The sequence below is a fragment of the Musa acuminata genome, chromosome BXJ2-6 (assembly GCF_036884655.1).
Source record: "Musa acuminata AAA Group cultivar baxijiao chromosome BXJ2-6, Cavendish_Baxijiao_AAA, whole genome shotgun sequence".
Classification (NCBI taxonomy): domain Eukaryota; kingdom Viridiplantae; phylum Streptophyta; class Magnoliopsida; order Zingiberales; family Musaceae; genus Musa; species Musa acuminata.
Window position 1 is genome coordinate 9,631,333 of NC_088343.1, and position 20,688 is coordinate 9,652,020.

At 43.0% G+C, this 20,688-nt stretch overlaps 4 protein-coding genes, 1 non-coding gene and 1 pseudogene across 5 annotated transcripts; 4 read left to right on the forward strand and 2 right to left on the reverse strand.

Moving 5' to 3' along the window:
* Positions 1–268: 268 nt before the first annotated feature.
* LOC135614693 (transmembrane 9 superfamily member 2-like) lies at positions 269–4,927 on the reverse strand (annotated as a pseudogene).
* A 293-nt stretch (positions 4,928–5,220) lies between these two features.
* On the reverse strand, positions 5,221–6,482 carry LOC103988351 (peroxidase 59-like). Its single transcript, XM_009406891.3, has 4 exons — positions 6,230–6,482; positions 5,973–6,155; positions 5,731–5,896; positions 5,221–5,649 (listed from the first exon to the last, which is right to left on the reverse strand). Exons 1-4 carry the CDS (start codon positions 6,449–6,451, stop codon positions 5,231–5,233), a joined length of 990 nt encoding a protein of 329 aa, XP_009405166.2. The 5' UTR covers positions 6,452–6,482; the 3' UTR covers positions 5,221–5,230.
* Positions 6,483–7,424: 942 nt separating this feature from the next.
* Positions 7,425–9,160, forward strand: LOC135614694 (peroxidase A2-like). Its single transcript, XM_065112321.1, has 4 exons — positions 7,425–7,678; positions 7,768–7,959; positions 8,302–8,467; positions 8,569–9,160. The coding sequence occupies exons 1-4, from the start codon at positions 7,463–7,465 to the stop codon at positions 8,985–8,987; spliced, it is 993 nt and encodes a 330-aa protein (XP_064968393.1). The 5' UTR covers positions 7,425–7,462; the 3' UTR covers positions 8,988–9,160.
* A 1,139-nt stretch (positions 9,161–10,299) lies between these two features.
* Positions 10,300–13,044, forward strand: LOC103988352 (probable disease resistance protein At5g63020). The gene has a single exon (XM_009406892.3). The coding sequence runs from the start codon at positions 10,300–10,302 to the stop codon at positions 13,042–13,044; it is 2,745 nt and encodes a 914-aa protein (XP_009405167.3).
* Positions 13,045–13,998: 954 nt separating this feature from the next.
* Positions 13,999–14,080, forward strand: TRNAS-GCU (transfer RNA serine (anticodon GCU)). The gene has a single exon. It is a non-coding gene; the product is annotated as a tRNA-Ser (tRNA).
* Positions 14,081–17,458: 3,378 nt separating this feature from the next.
* Positions 17,459–20,679, forward strand: LOC135614696 (metal tolerance protein 4-like). Its single transcript, XM_065112325.1, has 7 exons — positions 17,459–17,681; positions 18,345–18,517; positions 18,678–18,876; positions 19,528–19,706; positions 19,828–19,978; positions 20,070–20,203; positions 20,307–20,679. Exons 1-7 carry the CDS (start codon positions 17,474–17,476, stop codon positions 20,484–20,486), a joined length of 1,224 nt encoding a protein of 407 aa, XP_064968397.1. The 5' UTR covers positions 17,459–17,473; the 3' UTR covers positions 20,487–20,679.
* Positions 20,680–20,688: the final 9 nt, after the last annotated feature.

The following is a 20,688-nucleotide window of genomic DNA, read 5'->3' on the forward strand; positions in this document are numbered from 1 at the left end:
CTACTTCCTGCATGGAAGGACTATACATGAATCTTCTGCAAACAAAGGCAAGAAATGGAGATGCAAATATGAATGGCAGCTCTCACCCTTATCTTTTCGTACCTATCCAGAAAAAAGAGGGTTCCTGCATCTTCTTTTAACTCTCTATTTCGATGCATGCATGCATGCATGCATGAGATTCCACTTGATCCTGTACCTAAAATTAAATTGCATGGCACAAAAGTTTGGACTCACTATTGCACGACATCAATCACATTTACCCAAGAACTAATTTCATCAGACACAGTGAGCCATATAAAAGATCCAAATGTGAATAAAGCTGCAAGTTGTATCTTTTTAATACATCTTTTTAACAAAATAGGAAAAATGAGCATTTGAATGTTGAAAAGAAAACCTAACAAGGACTTTGAGACCAAACATATAAAACTTATTAGAGAGTGACCTTTTCTCATAACAATATCCCTAATCTTAGACTTACTGCTGCTCCTTCCCTATTGCACATGAGTGTTGCATGGTATTTTCTTTCTGGGCCTATCTCAAACTGATCTGGTGCCAATAAGCTACTCACACTTTATTGATCGATATATGTGGCGCGCAAAAAACAAAGCAGCACGGAAACCAACCGTCCCAAGCATTAGGAAGAAGCCATAACAGATGCAAGCCATGTACCCGAAGAAAAAAGATGTCTGCATAAACCCTGACATATCTGAGCAGGCGAAGTAGTAGTACAAACAATACCCATACACAAATAGACCAGTTGATCCTCCACATAGGAAAGACCTGCATCAGGATAAGAGATGCTAAATTAGGTCACTTAACAGAAAGCACGGAGTCAGATGGGATTTTGGAGATCATGCTTTAATGATTTTGTTTCATTTCACATGCACTGATATGTATGCAAAATCTGCAAAAAGAAAATATATTGTAGGAGATATAAATCAAAGGACCAGAATGGGAAACTGCAACAATATGGATAAACTCAAATAATTTGCACGATGAATGAGTAAATATACACCAGGTAGAAGACTTTGTTTGGACCAAGAGAAAACATCATGATTAGAGGATAGATTACAGAACAGATAATGCCTATCAGAATTATTATGTTAAAAGTTTCATTTTTTGTGATCCAGGTGAACCAGGTCTGCTGAAACCTAATACACTAATGTGTTTTTCTACAAAGATTCACAATAGAAATCTTCCAGATTATAACCAAAGGCAACGTAAGAACCTTTGTGAACCTTTTCACAGTTGCAAGAAGATTGCACTACACTAGAGGAAAAAAAAACTACTTTAATTGAATTGTCCATGAAAAATAACTAAGTAGAAATTTGGAGGCAAAGAAAAACAAAGACAGGTGGAAATATGAGTACTTTAAGGAGCAAGCAAATGGCTCCATAAAAGAAAGATGACTAATAAAGATAGAAGTTGCGAGTGATAAGTCTGCTACTAAAACAATATATCATTAACAAATGAGTCAGAGGAAGAAAAAAATGCATGTGGAGATATTTCAGGTCATCAAAATGTGAAGTTGACACCATCAGAGAAACAAGAATGATGAGGACTCAATGAAGCAACTCTGCATAACAAATATGATAAATAAAAACAAGATGAGAATGAAAAGATTGATGCTAAAACGCATTATACTTCTAACATATCATACTTCTAACGGAACAGAGGCCAATAGAAGCATATATTTCTATAGTTACCAAGCTTTCAGCACATGACAATGACACATTTTCAAAACTTTCTAATAAACTTATGTGAAACATCATGATACCAAGAAAGAAGCTCTCATAGAAAAGAACCTTGCAACAAATTACTGCTGACAAATATGGATAAGAGCAGAACATATGAAGCACAGATTACTTCTTGAAAAGTAAATGTGAACATGTGCATGCTTTTACGAATACCTCCACCTATTTTCAGGGGTAAAAAAAGGTATCTGGTTTACCTCCACCACCATTCATGATCTTCAGCCACAAGCTGAAAATAGGTCAGTGCCACAGTGACAAAAGCAGCGACAATGAGGAGAATGATGAAAACTACGAAGAGAATGCCATAGATGATGTATATCCTGTGGCCCCAGACACTGGCAAATATGTAGTAAAGCTCAATGTAGATCGCACTGAATGGCAAGAAACCAGCCATTGCCATCTGTGGAATAGTTCTTCGAAACCAGGGCAGTGGTGGAATTTCTCTAGGAAACTTTGTTGTTCGACAAGGGGCCTGGAATTCTGTTTTGTTATTCTTCCCAGCAATTCCACCCAAAACAAGCAAGGGGGAAGTGACTAGTGTCCAAATAAGAACAATAACAACAATGGTTCCAAATGGTAGTGCTGCAGTAGCACTATACACAACTGCGACCGTATTAAGAAAGCAGAATGTGAGGAACAGAGGCCCGCAAAAAAGGCATCCCGTCAAGAGCAAATTCCTTACCTGCACATACAACAAATATGAAAAAAAATTAAAAGTGATTTATAACCCAGATTACTTTATTAATGCATTAATATGTGGATTATGTTTATTTTGAGGATAGATGTAAGCCACTTCATAACCATAGATGAAATCACATGGCATCATTTGCTACATGCAAAAGTGGAAGTATCGAAAAGAGAAGAACAGAGGAAACAATGCCAACGATAAAAGTACCCAATTTGTTCCTTCGAGTTGAAAATAGAAGAATGTAGCAGTAAATCCAGCAATGCCGGAGGTGAGTGCATATATGACCACCAGAGCGGTAAAAAGCGCCCCTCGATTGTATGGGTAAAAGACTCCAACAAGTGCAAGAACAAAAATGAAAACCGTGCTGCATAGGTCAAAATAGGTGCAATATGTCACTTTCAGGCACAGAATCAACTTAATCTTGGTGGAAGTTTCAATATCCTAAATATGCAGGTTAATCTACCAGTACAACCTAAATTCAGATAGAAAGTTCAAAGCAGATTCAATTCTTCCTCAATATAAGAAAAATAAGATTTACCAGCAATACTCACAGGGCAAATAACTGTGTTCCAGAACCAAGAGAAGCAGCCAACAGTGATTTGTTCTTTGGAAATCTGAAGACATCACCATGGATATACTTCCACCTTCTCTTCTTGGTCCTCGGCAGACTCCTCATCATCAGCATACCTTCGACAGGAGCACGAATAAGAAAGCATTTATGGTTAAAGAATACTAGTCAGAATGCAAGAAAGGAAACAAAGCACAAGCCATTACACTTTAAACGAATGATCTATTATCTACGTAACTACTCTAGAGTATCTGTCAAGAAATCCTTAAAACATCAGATATTGTTACAGTACCTATCAAGCAAAACTGTCCGCAGCTAAGACAAAAAATTTACCAATCATACAATTCTTAGCTGATTGTTGCGATCTATTAACTACACATGTTGTGCACAAAACTTATGAAGCAAGCTCCATTGCAGTCAAAAATCTGAAGAAACCATTCTATAGTAAGAATCTGAATGCGCAAACATCAAACATGGAAATGTAAAACTACAGGAGAATTCGAACAGGAAACTTACTTGACAAAATCATTCTTTAGCACCCGCATGAGAATTGTGGCAAGAAATCCAGTCAAGAGAAGAACTGTGACACATGAATTTATTATTGAGAACCAATGAATCTCCAAGTTATGGGGCAATGAAGAGGACTGTGAGCATTTCTCCATCCTCTTTTCAAATGGCATGGTTGTCTCCTTCCACTTGACCGAATACAAGAACTCCGCTTCAATATCCTTGTCCTCAGTGAGGTCAGCCACAGAATTGGGATCCGTGTGCACGGTAATCTCAATCAAACGGTCATTGTTGTAGAGGATATCAAAGTGGATATGCCTGTAAAGATAGTACTTGTCGTTGCTCAGATCCTTCCCTTCTTTGTCAACCTTCCCTATGAATCCCCATATGGGGAGGTCGTCATAATACATCTGGAAGTAGTAGTCCTTCGTGACTGCATCCCTGAACTTGGCAACGTCTCCTTTAGTAATCTTCTTCTTGCAAAGCAGTTCAGAGTCATAATCAACTCGGAAGTCAAGCTTGTATGGGGCCCCAACCAGACGGTCCCCATTCAGAACTTCGCCAAGCGCTTCCTTTTTCTCGGTTACATGGTCTGGCACCAACATCAGCTAATGAATCAAGACAAAATATAGAAGAGCATGCATGAGATAGTTGGATAAATTCTGTGAACTGGATACCAACCTGGAATGCAGAAGGGAAGATCAAAGAACCGATACGTCTCGCTACAAAGAAATACAAACAATATAAGCATACTGATACAAGAAAACAGTATGTTAAAAGAATCGAATTTATTAACTCAAACATCCAGAAATGTCTTTAGGTCCAATAAATAAAGCATCCTTAATTCTTTAAATGGTATCCTCCTTCAACTTTTAATATGTTCAGCAATTCTTTCATATTTTGCTTCCGTGTGCAGCAATAAATGGTTCATCCATCTTGAATTCCAGATACGTGGTCATCACATACAGGGAATAAGAAAGCGACATGTCAGATGGTGATCGTGTGGCCGGAAGAATGATACGGGTGAAGAATCATGAACTTTCCGACTTGAAATCAAGAATCAAAATCTCACGAGAGAGCAATCTTTCAGAGACCTGACACGAGTAACTTCTAATTCGACACACCGCGAGTCTCATTTTTTAAGGGGTCGAAGAACTAGCGAATCTTGGACGACATCGGGGACAGAGGAGGAGGAGGAGATCTCACCTAGGGTTGTGGAAGGGGCCGACCTTGTTGGCGTACAGGGGGACGGGGTCCCCCTGCTTGTATCGGTGGTCGGAGGCTTCTGATACGACGCCGGCGACCCCGAAGCACAGCAGCAGCGCCGCCACCCGGACCAGATCCATCGCCCCACCGCGCGCGATCGGAGCGAGAAGATTCGCGGAAAGGAAGGCCGTAGCAGTGACGAATGATATATATACGGAACGGTATACTCTTTTACATATATACCACTGTTAATATATGGAATGATATATTCACACACACGTGTAATTTATGTGCTTAACATTTTCCAATTACACCCTTCTACAAACTAACTATATGAAAATGTGACTCGATTAATCCTTTCTTGAGACAATCTTGGTTAAAGTAGAGAACAGATTTCCACGTGGAATTATGCAGTCCTTTGGATCATTTAGCCAGATTTCCACAAGAACAGATGGCAGCATAGACTACCATTTTATTGATCTCTATACAGATTTGGTGCCATCTCGATTAGTTCACCACCCTGCAGTTCTTACGTATCTCTCCAACTGAGCCAGTGAGGGGGCTTATGTTGCCCATCTTGATCATGGAGTTGGCGAAGTCTTTGAAGAAGAGACCTGCATCTTTGCTGTACGCCTCGACCAAATCCTTGGTGGTCGCCACCCCCTCGTCGCTGGAGAACAGGCCTTGGTCGGACGGCAGCAGCCCCCTCTGGTTCAGCAGATTACTGAAGTAATGGTTGTCGAACGCATTGACCGAGCTGCGGTCGAGCGCCGCGGCCGTGCTGCCGTCGTCGTCCTGCGGGCAGAGGCTCTGCAGCTCCGAAGCCATGGTCGAGTCCAGCGACGGGTCCGCCGAACTGGTCGGGGAGAAGCTGAGGAGACGGCTGCGGAATGCCAAGCACCGTGCCCGGCCGATGGTGTGCCCACCTGTACAGTCAGCGACAAGCTCGTCGGGTAAACAGATGCAATCCTCGTGCTGTACAGATGGAGATGGAGTTGACGGTGAACCTGACAAGGCGACGACGTCGGTGATGTCAAGACCAACAGCAGCAAACTTGTTTTTGATGGTGTTGATGGAGTGGAATGGAGCAGGAAGGTTAGTGTTAGCTCCTGTTTGGTTGGCCACCAAGCCATCTCTTCTTCCCAGGGGGACTTTCCACGAAGGGCCACCGCTCTGCAGTCACAGAGAAGGTAGCATTCGTTTGAGTTCCTCATAGCACCGATGATGATGTTCGTGGTACAGTATTTACCAAGACAACTGCGTCTCTTGCTGCGATGGCGAGTATGTCTGCGCATGACACAGTTTCACTGCATTCGTTCTCCACGGCAGTCTTGATGGAGTCGACGACGTCGAATCCCCTCACCGAGTTTCGGTTGGGGAAAGCAAACTTCTCACCATCACTCCCATCAAGAAGAACCGAGCCGTCACAGCCCTGCATCAATACATCTGTTAGCTATCAGGAATAAAGATCAGTAAAAGCTGCCATTAATTAGCAATGAAACCCACGTTCACGAAACAATCATGGAAGTGAAGCCTAAGCAGCGAAGCCGCCATCCTCGCCTCCTTCTTAAGGGCATCAGCAACCTCACCTCGCACCACCTTAAACACATTAGGGCAGCTCTCTGCGTAGAAATTAGTGCTTAGTTGTGATCTCACGCCCATGCAGAGACACAGCACTGTCAGAGCTGCAAGCAAGGAAAGGCTGCTAGAAAATCTGCGAGACTCCATCTTCTGTATCTGTGGGCAGGCACAGTGGCGATCTAAGATCTTGTATGTGTGGTTGCAGTCTTAAGGGTGGAGATGGATTTATAGAGGTTGGCAAAGCTAAGGTGGCACGTAAGCTCGCATTAACCTTGCAGTCAATGCGGTCCTCTTAATGACTCCCCGCAGCTTAGAATACAGATTTGCGAAGGCACTTTATATAAAGAAAGGAAAAGTAATAGAAGTTTAGTGGAAGAGGTAAAAGTAATATTTGCTTATTCATCCAGTATTTTAGGGTTTTTGGACAATTTCGAATCAAATATATTTAATTTATCGATGTAATTATCCAGATAATCTAACATATTTCACTAAATAATGGATGATCAATGATCAATGCTGTTCAAGGATCAATGCTTGGCTACGTTGGTGGAAGTTTGGTGCAAGGATGTTGCAGCAGCATGTTGCAAACGTTGATGATGCACATTAAACTACAACACGTTCTTCTCTGTGCAGGTAGAAATGGCTTTCATGGTTACTTGAGCACTCACTTTCCATGCCTTAATTATATTACATTGTTTCTTCAACAATGAAGCTCCCATCACTCGATGTATCATATAAAACTCCTTCGAGTGTTGGGAATCATCATACCATTTGCCACATAATAAATATTAATGAAACGTAGAGCTATATATTCTTGGATATTAAACCCAAGCGAGCGCGAGCATCCCGGTCGCTATTTGTTGACTGCGTGCACGTCATGTGATTAGGCTTCATTTCTGGAGCACAAAGCTAATGTTAAGCAGAGAAATCGACTCCCAATCTGGCTTAAGGTCACAGATCAATTCTACAGAACACACAGAAAAATATAAGCGTTGGGGACGTGACAACAAGTCATTCTTCTCATCCTTCACCTTCCAAGAAGTCAATCCATACGAATTGGAAGCATATATTCCCTCCTCAGTGTATAAATATGTCTGTGTTACGAGTCTCATACATCGCATAAGGCAAACCATACGATAGGAAGCATTGTACTGCACCATGTCGTCGTGTTATGTTTCGGGTGTGTTGGCTGTGGCCACCCTCATGGCCTTCCTTCTCCATGGATCCCAAGCTCAGCTAAGCCCCGCATTCTACGACAGCACCTGCCCTAATGTATCCGACATAGTGCAGACCATCGTTCAACTAGTCCAGAGCTCCGACCCCCGGATGCCGGCCAGCCTCCTCCGGCTCCATTTCCACGACTGCTTCGTCGATGTAGATTTACATTCTTTTAGTACTGTTTCTTTGGTTCGGGGCTTCCCTCAAAGTTAGGCTTTGATGAAGCTACATACGCATGTGTTTAGGGTTGCGATGGGTCGGTTTTGCTCGACAACAGCACTGCGATTGTCAGCGAGAAGGACGCGCCCCCGAACAGCAACTCTCTTCGGGGTTTTGATGTGATCGATGCGATCAAGATGACGGTCGAGTATGTTTGCCCAGGAGTTATCTCCTGCGCTGATATCCTCGCCCTTGCAGCTGAAGCTTCTGTCAGCTTAGTAAGTCCATCCTCTCTCTCTCTCTCTCTCTCTCTCTCTCTTCTTTCCTTCTTTGATGGAAACCAAAGCAGAGGAGCCCAACCATGCATTCGCTTAGCAGGTATGTGCCGTGATTCTGCTACTGATGCTAGAGACATCAGTAGCTCCATGAATGGTCATCGATGTTTGATGTGGATGCACTTGGGATTATTCTGTCTTCTCATGCGGGGCATATAATTCATGCCAACTCACTGATTACGAGATTGTTTGATGCATGAGATTAGATGCATGCAAAGCTGTCTGAATAGATTTCAGAGCTTTTAAGCTACAGAGAGAAGTCTCTCATATCGCCTTCTGTCGCAGTCTGGAGGTCCATCATGGACGGTGCAACTTGGAAGAAGAGACGGCACCACAGCAAACCTGACCGGCGCCAACACCAACCTTCCAAGCCCCTTCGAACCCCTAGACATCCTCAAGTCCAAGTTCGCCGCCGTCGGCCTCAACGACACCGACCTCGTCACCCTCTCAGGTTCGCATGCACACCACATTAATCTCCGAAGCAATGCCATGCATGAAAGAATCCTCCTCTGAGTACTCCACCTGTTTTCCTTGCCATCAAACCTGCAACAGGAGCTCACACCTTCGGCCGCGCACGCTGTGGCGCCTTCAGCGATCGCCTCTACAACTTCAACGGCACAGGGATCGCAGACCCGACCCTGAACACCTCCTACCTGACGACCTTGCAAGCGAATTGCCCGGACGGAGGGAACGAGACAACCCTCAACAATCTCGACCTGAGCACCCCCGACGCCTTCGACAACTCCTACTACCTCAACCTTCAGAGCAACGAGGGCCTCCTCGCATCAGACCAACAGCTCTACTCGACCAGCAACGATCCCATCGCCTCGATCGTGGGCATCTACGCCGGCAACCAGACCGCCTTCTTCGAAAGCTTTGCTTTGTCGATGATCAACATGGGGAATATTAGCCCGCTGACGGGGAGCGACGGAGAGATCAGAAGCAACTGCAGGCTGGTCAACGCGAGCTGATCAGAGGTCGAATTGTTAGTGTGGTGAAGGCGTCAATAAGTCCTCCATAAACTGCGTATTGAGGATTAATATTGGAATTTTGGGAATGATATATATGTTAATGGGGATTATTGTTATTGTATGGGGAATGGACCATTTAATGGTATACATACATGCATTGATATTTCCATCAATTGTTGGTCATTTTTTCTTATTTCTTGCAATTTGAGAAGATATAATAATTATTATAAATATTAATAAATAAGCATTGCAAATGTTTAATTTGTGAGTGATAATGCACCTAATAACCTGTCTAATTAATATTTGTTGGGATGAATCCGTATGATGTAGGGTTGAATCTTAATGGATAGTGATCGTAAGACTATTCTACTACTTCTACTCCACTAATTAATTGATATAAATTGGACCTAAATTCTTAGTTATATATATATATATATATATTCGACATTTATTGGTAAGAAAAAGTCGATTATCCAATACATCTTAATCATATTGGCCTTTAAAATATTTATAAGAATAATTTGGTAAGCTTTCTCATATGCTTAATTTATTATTGAAAATTAATTGAAATTTCGTGAATGGATCATATCAAAGGAAATTGATTCTGCAACCACTTCGTCAAGAACTTGGTGGAGCACCCACATCGAATATATTGAGTGACCAATGTATTAGACAAATTAGACATGCGAAGCACTTAAACGCATGCATTTAATGACAATTATAACATACAATAATACCGTAATGTCCCAATTAATATTTCTGTCGCAATTAAGAATAAGGTGGTTGAATTGAACTATATTCTCTCTTTTGAGAACGCATAGTATTCGTCTTCCATCGTGAATCGACCATACTTCAATCAAGATGTGCAATGGTCACCTTTTGTTCTCTTCTTTAGTCAACGTCTGAAAAGTTGTGCTTCGCATGACATCCTTGAATTCAACGTCGGAGCAATTGCCTGCATGTCATTAGCCCGAGGAGAAGTTTGCCTGTGTTGTGTTGCCCACTACCCTGAGGGTTGACCTGCACGAAACAAGGAAAAGGTCAACCATGACCTCCTGCTGTCTTTGTCCTTCTTGTCCTCAAACCACCCCAGCATTGTTCCTCGATCTCTGCTGCTTCGATGTCGATCCTCGATGAGTTATCCTGTCTTTACGTAGCTGACAATTGAGTTCGTTCCGTTTTCTTCTCCCGTCATCGGCCCTTCTGCTAGTGGCGTATGGAATCCGATTGAGGAGCTGGTCGGAGATTGTCCGTTCCAGCTCAGAAGCACATCTCTCGCGAGCGTCGAGGAACGACGTACGTCCTCCACAGAATGAGAGGTACCAAAGCAGAACCACGGAAACGCGCCGTCAAGAAGTGGTTCTCGAAGGTGGTTCCGGCGATGGAAGTTTGCGCCAGAACCTCCGACAGCTCGAAAGATGCCGCCGGCGTCTTCGAGGGCCAGAGTAGCAAGCAGAAGAAGAAGAAGAAGTGCCTCGCCGGTTGTTGCTCCAAGAGCTGCTGGTGCACATGCAAGAGCAGCAAGAGATCGGCCTATAAGCATCATCAGAGCAGAAAAGATGACGACGATGTGACTGTAAGATTGCCTCCTGTCTCTCCCAGAAGCACAGGTACCGACAACGTGGATGCGGCGGAGATGCCGACTCTAAGAACAGCAAGAGACGTCTTCATTGTCACTGAGAGGTTGCCCCCTGGTCCTGCCAGGGAGTTGCCCGTGCCGAATCCCATTGTTGGACAGGAGGCGTACCTGAAGACGGCCCTCGGTTACCTTGCAGATGATGCAGTAGGCGTGGTGGGGATACATGGCACAGGGGGCGTCGGTAAGACCACCCTCTTGAGGAGCATCAACAACCAGTTCTGCGGCAGCGCTGCAAGAACCGAGTTTGATCATGTGATGCTTGCTGTGGTCGGTAAAGATCCCGATATCAAGAAGCTCCAGGGAGCCATAGCATACGAGGTCGGATTGCTCCTCAACGACGACGATAGCGAGGTCGTCCGAGCTGCCGCCATCTTCGACTTCCTGAAGGCGAGGAGCTTCTTGCTGCTGTTGGATGACCTTTGGGCACCTCTGGAACTGGCAAAGGTTGGAATCCCGCAACCGTCGAGCGACTGCGCCATCGGACGCAAGCAAAAGCTGATGATCTCGACGCGGCTGGTGGACATCGCTGGAAGAATGCAAGCTCACAAGATCCTCATTTTGGAATGCCTGAAGTGGGAGGAGGCGTGGAACCTATTCAAATCCACGGTCGGCGAGGATACCGTGGGAGATCAAAGAATCCGAAGCTTTGCGGTCACGCTCGCAAAGGAGTGCCGCGGCTTGCCGCTTGCTCTTGTCACGATGGGGTCGGCGATGGCCGCAAAGAAGACGGCTGAGGAGTGGCAAAGCGTGATCTCGTCGATCAAAACCTCGCCGCTCCATGAAATCTCAAGTGCAGAGGATGAATCGCTTGCTCTTCTGCACGTTAGCTGCGGAAGCTTGAGAGATCATAGGATGAGACAGTGCTTTTCGTCCTGTTCTTTGTGGCCCGAAGGCTATCACATGTCGAAGGAAAACCTCATCAGGTCTTGGATGGGTCTGGGATCAACACACCATTTCGATGACATCAATGAAGCTTATAACATCGGGAACGCCATGATCGAAACCCTGAAAGCTTCGTCCTTGTTGAAGAACAGCGAAAGGAGCAACAGTCGTCTGGAGATGCACGATGTTGTTCGAGAGATGGCCTCATGGATTGCTTCCGAGGAAGGGATCAGCAGAAACAAATGGTCGGTGGGAGCCAACAGCAGTGGTCGAACAGGATGGGATGAGTGGAGCAGAGCAGAGACGATATCCCTCATGTTCAAGGACATTGCAGCACTCCCTGATTCATGCAATTGCCCCGACCTCCAATCTTTGATCCTCCGAGGAAACAAGCGTCTTTCCAAGATCCCAAATGGACTGTTTCCCTGCATGATAGCTCTGAGGTACTTGGATCTGTCTCACACTGGCTTCTTGCGCCTCCCTGCAGAGGTTGGCACATTGGTGAACTTGCAGTTCCTCGATCTTTCGTACACAAAAATCGCTTGCTTGCCGGAGGAGATCCGAGAGTTGACGAGCTTGAGGCATTTGGAGTTGGAGGGAACGACGGAGCTCCGGACGATTCCTTGTGGAGTGATCTCAAGCCTGGGAATGTTGCAGGTACTGAACCTGTACATGAGTGGCTTCGCGAACTGGAATTGGCTTTCGGTGCGTGGTCACCGTGGCATAACCTTCGAAGAGCTGGTGTCCTTGCCAAAACTAAGGTCTGTCGGATTCACCGTGAGGAACATTCCATCTCTGCTCAGGCTTTTCAGCATACGCCATGTATCGACGCACTCCCTGACCATCAGAGAGCTGCGAGGCTTGATCTCTCTCCATCTGTTGCCGGCACTGCTCAGCAGAAACAAGATGGGGAGGCTCAGAAACCTCACGGTCGAATCCAGCCGGTGCTTGAAGGAATTGGTCATGGGAGAGGAGGCTGATGACGCTCCGAATTGGAGACTGCATCAGCTAGAGGTTCTCAATTTGGTGTGCCTCCCGGAGCTAGAAAGGGTCATCTGGAGAGGTGTTCCACCTCATGCTTGCCTCCCTAACCTTCGCTTTCTATCCCTTCTCTGCTGCAACAGCCTCAAGAACATCACATGGATTTTGCATCTTCCACTCCTCCAAGAACTCTACGTACAGAACTGTGACGAAATGGAGCGCGTGATGGAGGAGGAAAAAGCAGAGAAGATCGGAACCCCATTACCCAATCTCAGATACATCTATCTTCGCGACCTGAAGAAGTTGGTGAGCATTAAAGATCACGCATTGCCATTCCCTGGTCTGGAGAGGATTCTCGTGTACAACTGTTCGGAGCTGAAGCAGCTTCCCTTGGGAGCAAAGAGTGCAGAGAAGTTGAGGATGATATTTGGAGAGAGAGGGTGGTGGGAGAGATTGGAGTGGGGGAATCAGAGCATCAAATCTGTGTTCGCCTCAAGTTTCAGAGAAATCCCTGCTGGATATGAACCAAGCATGAAGATCTTGGATGGTCTTTGACGACATCCTGTTCTTGCACAGACAGATCACAGAGTGCTTTTCATCGTAAAATCTGGTTCTTCATCTCATAATATTATCATCCAAGTCTAAGCATCATTACAGCAAGAGATCAACAACATCAAACATCAAGCATCAAACATCAAACATCAAACATCAAAACGCAGGAACGAATCATAATTACAGCAACACCACAGTCATCCGCATCTCCTCGAGAACAAGCTAATCTCTGCGGTGGACCGGCGAGGAATCATCCCGAGGAGACCGCGAGGAGGACGACGACGATGGCGAGGCCTCGCCGCCGGGAGGCATGTCGGAGAGGAAGGCCAGCCAGCGGCGGACGCTCACCGTCCGGGCCGGCCGGAAGCTGCGGGACCTCATCCTGTTGGTGGAGAATACGTCGGAGGACTTGGTGAGGATGAGGTAGACCAGCGCTTGAACGAGTGCGAAGATGATCACCTTCATAAGCACATCACTGACGCCGGAGGAGAATTCGTCCATGGCGGGGGCCATACCGAGGAGGATCGCAACGATGGGAGTTCTGCAGCCGGCAGAGGCGGTCGAGCCCAGTAATATAGCCTTTCTCCAAGTCAAATCGTTGACTTCTACGTCATCATTACCCGGCGGTGGAGGTGCCAACCATGGCGGACGCGGGTTATACGAGTCCCGAGGATGAAACGTGCACGGCATTGGCGAGGGAAACGAGCACGTGAAGACGAGATCTGTAGCTTCTGATCCGGTTCCTCAACGTGGAACCCGAGAACATTCCGAGATGTCTTACGTGGGCATAGACTTGACCGTGCGACACGAGAAGATTTGACCGGCGTCATGCGTTGACCAGATCTAACTTTGCTTTGTCTGCAAGAAATAGTCCCACAGATAACTGTGCATGTTGATGGAAATCTCCTATTATAATTATGGCTTTATATATAATATTTAGGGCAATGTAACACATTCGTCGCTTTGGCCGAGTGGTTAAGGCGTGTGCCTGCTAAGTACATGGGGTTTCCCCGCGAGAGTTCGAATCTCTCAGGCGACGAAAATATGTTTTATTTTAATTTTTATTAAAATCAAACAAAGGAAAATAAATTATGTTGAGAAAAAAGTATATATTTTTTTTAATTTTTGTTATATATATATATATGTGTGTGTGTGTGTGTGTGTGGGTAATTTCATTAATAAAAAATAAAATCAAACAAGGAAGAAAAAACATTGACAGAAAAAATTCCACGGTTCACATTCATGATTAGATATGTGGTTTTGTTGAAGGAAATCGAATGACATCTTCTGGAAGAAGTTTGAAATTGGAGGACAAAAAACAAGGAAGAACAGAGATTGAAATCGAAAGTTTTGGTATGAGAAGGAATTTTTAGTCTTAGGAGGTGGTGGAATCAGTCTTAGTCTTCACCACTATCCACAGGATCTAAAACAGTCCCAATTTATTATTGCCTTTATTATTTGGATATATGGATCTCTAATACAATCAAATTGAACGAAGAATATAATGTTTTGATTTGAGTGCTCTTAGGATTTGTTTTTTTATAGCAGATTTAAAGAGGTTAAGAGCAGAGTTGTTTGAAGTTTATATTGGTTTGAGTTTGTGTTTGATCTAACTCAGGAGAGAATTATATTAGTTCTATTTCATTAAGTTTATATGATAAAAAAGTTTAGCTGTCTTGTAAATGCAGATAAGAAAAATCAGGCCACATAAATCTTATACTCAATGTTTAGCATCTATATTTTTATTATTAATTCATTTAATTCTTCTTTTGATATTAAGGGTTCTCTCCTTGAAATTAGATGCCTTCACGATTTCATTCGAATCCAATCATCACTTAATCGAACTAGAATTGAATTAGTATAATTGAATTCTAATAATTTGATCCTAAATACATAATAAAAAATAAAAAGAACTAGAATATTAAAAATATTTTAAAAATATTAAAAATAAAAAATATTGAATAGGCGATATTAATTCAGAACTAGAATCGCTTGGAACCTACTTGGTTCTTATTTTCAATTCGACAAAACTAGAACCACTAACTAGTGGAGAAAAAAAAATAATTTTACTTTAAGTAAAAAATAAAATAAAAAATGATTTTATTTTGTAAGGTGGCCTTTGATTTTTTTTTTTCGAATGGTGCTCATATTTCTGATAATTCTATAAATATCTCTCATCATCGCTTATTATTTCTATCGCTTTCCATCACATTAGTCATTAGACCCTTCTGATATATCATGATTGTTGATCTTGATAAAGGAAAATGAGGTGGTCACAACGGGGCTTCCCACCCGTCTTTTATGGCGATCCATCGTGTTAGGTATCGCTCACACAATCTCATTCGTTTATGCATCATCGTAGACATCTCTCTTATAGTCATTGCCAATCCAATCATCGTTTTTTATAAATTCAACCATGTTATTGCCTTGAAGACTCGTAAGTTTGGATTACCCCACTCTTTATCGATATTTATGACATTTCTTTGTCACATTGTGACACTCTGATTCCTCTGACATATAATTTATTTTTATATTCTCATTTATCACTTCTAAACGCGTTAGATTATATTACTGTAAATATTAAAAAGCTAAAAAAGAGAGATTTTTCAGGAAAAAAATCATCTAATGTTATATTACTATAGATATTAAAAGATGAGTGAAGAACAGGGATGGCCATTGATGTCCTCTGCACTAACCTTCACATGCAAACAGAGGCCGCTGTGGGGGTACCGTTCGTACCTCACCACAACAGAGGAAGAAGAAGGAATCGAGGGTTTGGATCATACGGGTTTCTTTACCGAAGCTCTTCTTCTCTCGAGGCGAGAGCAAAAAATATCTTTCCGACAAGTTGTCTTCTTCCCCGCGGCGAACAGACGACGTAACAGAGGATCGGATGGCTTACTTGGAAACTCTGCATCTGTGTTTCCGTAAGCACGATGATTCTAACAGCTGATAGTCCACCACAGTAATCAATCACCGGCGAGGAACCAAATCGAAGGTGTTGTGGCCATCTCCTCCCAAGACAAGTAAGATTCCGAATCCAATCCAAAACACGCCACCTTGTCCTCATCTCGGCAGGTGGCGACGCAGGCGGAAAGTGGGTCACGTGGAGGCCACCGGCGGGCTTCCGGACGACACAGAAGCATTGCGTTAGCGATATCCTCCTGCCTGGTTTGGTTTCCTCCGCATCTCCGGTGGTCCATCCGCCAATAATTCTGAATCCAAACAAAAGAGAGAAGCAGCGATAAAAAGCCTTCTGCCAATAATCTTCTTCATGCACACCAACATCACCTGCCTTCCTTCTTGTGGACGGCACTGCAGTCGCAAACATCGAGTCACATCCATCATCATCCTCTGAACTCTCTTCCATTAGAAACAGTCCTGCCTCTGTGTGGCCACAAAGTCAGCAACCCTTTCAATACCAACCAAACCCATTGGTTTAGATCTATTCTTATATATATATATATATATATCATTTTAATTATACTAAAACTTTAGATGCTAATTGATGAAATATAAAAAATTGGGCATTACTGTGCATAATATTTTTAAAATGGAAAGTTGCCAAATAGAGAAACTTCAACATGGCTTATATAATATTCAAACACATCAATCCATGTTCATTGACATAAATAAGGTAAGCTGCCTAATTCTGACCTTCCTTTTCTCTTTATTCTAATATTACTTAACACATTCATTTATCTTTGTGCATCATCTTCTTTATCTATTCCATCAATTCACAAACAAATATATAAAAGAGAAAATGATGCAAATGATAAGTATTAATATGTAATATATAATGAATATTTTATGCTAATTTCATTATAACATCCTAAATCAATCAAATTTCATCTCAAATTAAATCTTTACGAAAAATCTAAATCTCTTGATTAAATCATTATTATTTAGATATGCACCTATAATTTTATCCTTGGAGAGAGTCTAAAAAAATAGACATTGATTCCTCTGCTCCTCAGTGAATATGAAACTAAATATAATTATTGATAATAAATATTATAATAATATTATTTTAATATAATAAATATTTTTAAAAATAAGTATAATTACTCTATAGACATTCATCCATCGTTAATATTTTAAATTGATGGTCAAATTTGATGATGTATTTAATCTTTAAATGCTACAGAAGAAAGTATGAAACCGGCCTTCCCAAGCTAAATTTTCTAACATTAAATTAGAGAGAGAGAAAGAGAGAGAGAGAGAGAGAGAGAGTAAAGTGTTGGATAAGTCGGCGTGAGAATAGCAAGAGAAAGACAAGAAACGGGCCTTGCGGTGTACGTTGGTCAGGTGGGGCGTTTGGTCATGTCTATATATACGAACACCGATCCGTCTCTCCCTCCCTCTTCTCTCTTATCCTTGTTTTTGGATCCTCGATCGTCTTTGCGGTGGGTGGGTGGGTGACAGAGAGATCATGGCGGGAGGGGAGAACGGGAGGGCGGAGGAGGAGAACGAGGTGAGGGCGCCGCTGCTGGCCGCCGTCCGCCGGGTGCCGCGTAAGAATTCGGTGAACTCGATGAGGGGCGAGTTCGTGGCCAGGTTGCCGGAGAAGGTGAAGCACGGGGTCGACCCGGAGCGTCCCTTCACCATCGACGTCTCCCGGACCAGGGACCTCCTCGAAGGTTCGGGCCGTCCCTTAAAGATCCCTTCTTGCGTTTCTTTTTATTTTTCCTCTCTCCATTTCCGTTTTCTGTTTTTGACATGTGATTTCCCTGTAATCCATTTGGTTTCTTTTATTTCTTTCATCTTCTGTGGAATCAAAGCAGCCATTTTTCGTCTTCCCCGTCGGAAGCAATCCGTAGCTTACGTTTGATAGGCTAAAAGCTTGTGCTTTTCTTTATCCCCCCTTTTGATCGCAGAATAGGTTGACCTTTTGCCTCCCTCTTCTTTTCTTGGCGTTGAAAATGGCAAGAGTGACGTAAGCTGCAATAGTTTAAGAATTCGTCTCTTTTGTTAACCTACATGATTGACTAAGGTAACCGGTCAACTTCTTGTTGAAGTATATAAATTGATCTATGGAATGGAATCCCTCTCAAAATCTCAGATCGAGATTCCCGATTGAAGTGCATTGATCGTACTAGTCTCTTGTATTTCTTGATGATATTTTGATGGAGTTCAACTTTATTTCCTTTCAATTTCTCAGGGGATTGGGGTGTTGGGAAATCCCTCTTTTGCTATTTCTGTATGAAGAACTAAAAAGTGTTGTTTTGGAGACTGTCGTTCACTGATTGGTAGGTTCTAATGCTTGTGGAATGTCTATGTTTTAATTTCTATGTCGATTGCAGGGGAAAAGGAATACTATGAGAAGCAGTTTGCAACCCTAAGATCCTTTGAGGAAGTGGACTCATTGAATACACCTAATGTAGTTGATGAAGCTCTGGACCTTGAAGAGCAAAGGCAGAGTGAATTTGCCATGAAGATCTCCAACTATGCAAACATTGCGCTCTTGGCACTGAAGGTGATTGATTGATTGACTGATTTCTTGGAGCCTTAGAAATGAAAGAAAAACAAGAGATTTTAGCATGCTAGTTAGTGAGTGTGTAATTAATTTATCGGTTTTTCGATATCCGAGGATATGTTTCACAAAATGGCAAACTAAAGTGAATTTTCGACTGCAGATTTATGCTACCATACGAAGCGGATCCATAGCTATTGCTGCTTCGACACTTGATTCATTGCTAGATCTTATGGCGGGCGGCATTCTCTGGTTTACTCATCTTTCCATGAAAAACATAAACATATACAAGTACCCGATCGGCAAGTTGCGCGTTCAACCGGTCGGCATCATCGTATTTGCTGCTATCATGGCCACTTTAGGTACATGTTTCATTTGAAATCTGGATTCTCTTCATATCTGAAATTTTGCTTAGAAGCTCTAATTTGAGTGCTGCCTTTTGAATCCATGACATTCATGTGGAATTTGCTTTGCAAAGGTCTGATTCAACTCCTACTTGCTACACCATGAAAGTAGGCTATCGATACGGTGTGGTTCATAACATGATCAGGATTTCTGGATGTATTATTATGCATCAGAAATCAGAGCAAGTTGTGGAGGACTACTGCCTCTTGTTGCTACTTAGACTTGAAATCTTGACTAAAGTAGCAAGACAACTTAGGAAGCATTTGTCAGCACAGTCCTATCACATGCTTAGATCTTTTGTTTTGGCACTGTGATGGGCAAAGGCCATGGCTGGTGTTAGGAATTATCAGCATGCCCATAGGATACGAAGAAGCTGAAGACAAAGTGAACTGTGGAAACTATGACACAGAAAATGAGACTTGGTGGTAAAGACCTATTGACTTGTCATTGTCTGTATATAAAAAAACTCATGTGATCCAAACATGTCATGGTCTGTGTAGAATGATCAGATGTTCTATTTTATACAAAATGTTTGAGGGGTTGATTGTGGTACTTGCTACATCTATTTGTCAGTATGTAATATCACCACCTATGCCATGTTCTATTAGGATTTCAAGTTTTTGTTCAAGCTCTGGAACGCCTGATTGAGAACAAGCCTGCGGACAAGATGACCTCGGCTCAACTGGTGTGGCTGTATTCGATCATGCTGACCGCCACTTTTGTAAAACTAGCTCTGTGGCTTTACTGCAGGACCTCCGGAAACAAGATCGTCCGTGCCTATGCTAAGGTCCTAATACTACTAATTTTTCCTCTTTGATTGATGGTTTGTATGTAGTTTTTTTCCTTTTTTTTTTGAAGACATTGAGTATTAATCATGTCAATATCAAAGGCTTGTTATCGATATCCAGGACCATTACTTTGATGTTGTGACCAATGTTCTTGGCCTGGCTGCTGCTATTCTTGGCGATAAGTTCTACTGGTGGATCGATCCTGCTGGGGCTATTATTCTCGCGATCTATACGATTACAAATTGGTCTGGAACCGTATGGGAGAACGCAGGTCTGATGAGCCATCCATTTAACAGCAGCATCTTTTTTGACTAACATATATACTATTTCTTCTTCTCTAATTGAATTATTCTTGATTGCAGTCTCACTGGTTGGCCAGTCAGCTCCACCTGAGATGCTCCAGAAATTAACTTACCTTGTGATAAGGCATCATCCTCGGATTAAACGTGTCGATACCGTCCGAGCATATACGTTTGGGGTCCTTTACTTTGTGGAGGTGATTTGGTGGTGTGATCTTTCTCGTTATCGTCCTGAAGTAGATAGAAGATGGAACTATTACTCCTCTGTTGAGTCAAAAGTGTGGCTCTGTCCACCTGCAGGTTGACATCGAACTCCCAGAAGATTTACCTCTGAAAGAAGCCCATGCGATCGGAGAATCGCTGCAGATAAAGATCGAGGAACTACCAGAGGTCGAACGCGCATTTGTGCATCTCGACTTCGAATGCGACCACAAGCCGGAGCACTCCATACTCGTCAAGCTGCCCAACTCCCAAGCTTGAGCTGCATGCATGATCTTTGTTTACAGTCATCTGCTAGGTTCATGTATATGAAACATGAGTTCCTGAAGGCTTTCTTTTGGATAAAGTTACCCTTGGATGATGGTTCTTGATCTGTCTCTTTTGGTGGATTTGATCCTCCACCACCAGTTTGGCTTGAGTATGAGAAGTATATTCATGGAGAATCTTTGATGCTTGTGATGAT

Bases quoted from the DNA above. Each gene is read 5' to 3' on its own strand.
- LOC103988351 (XM_009406891.3), bottom strand. From the start codon at position 6,451: ATGGAGTCTCGCAGATTTTCTAGCAGCCTTTCCTTGCTTGCAGCTCTG. The intron at 6,156-6,229 runs GTGGGTTTCATT...GTATTGATGCAG, and splicing joins TCCATGATTGTTTCGTGAAC to GGCTGTGACGGCTCGGTTCT. The intron at 5,897-5,972 runs GTAAATACTGTA...CTGTGACTGCAG, and splicing joins CAAGAGACGCAGTTGTCTTG to AGCGGTGGCCCTTCGTGGAA.
- LOC135614694 (XM_065112321.1), top strand. From the start codon at position 7,463: ATGTCGTCGTGTTATGTTTCGGGTGTGTTGGCTGTGGCCACCCTCATG. The intron at 7,679-7,767 runs GTAGATTTACAT...GCATGTGTTTAG, and splicing joins TCCACGACTGCTTCGTCGAT to GGTTGCGATGGGTCGGTTTT. The intron at 7,960-8,301 runs GTAAGTCCATCC...CTTCTGTCGCAG, and splicing joins CTGAAGCTTCTGTCAGCTTA to TCTGGAGGTCCATCATGGAC.
- LOC103988352 (XM_009406892.3), top strand. From the start codon at position 10,300: ATGAGAGGTACCAAAGCAGAACCACGGAAACGCGCCGTCAAGAAGTGG.
- LOC135614696 (XM_065112325.1), top strand. From the start codon at position 17,474: ATGGCGGGAGGGGAGAACGGGAGGGCGGAGGAGGAGAACGAGGTGAGG. The intron at 18,877-19,527 runs GTACATGTTTCA...ATGTTCTATTAG, and splicing joins TGCTATCATGGCCACTTTAG to GATTTCAAGTTTTTGTTCAA. The intron at 20,204-20,306 runs GTGATTTGGTGG...GTCCACCTGCAG, and splicing joins GGGTCCTTTACTTTGTGGAG to GTTGACATCGAACTCCCAGA.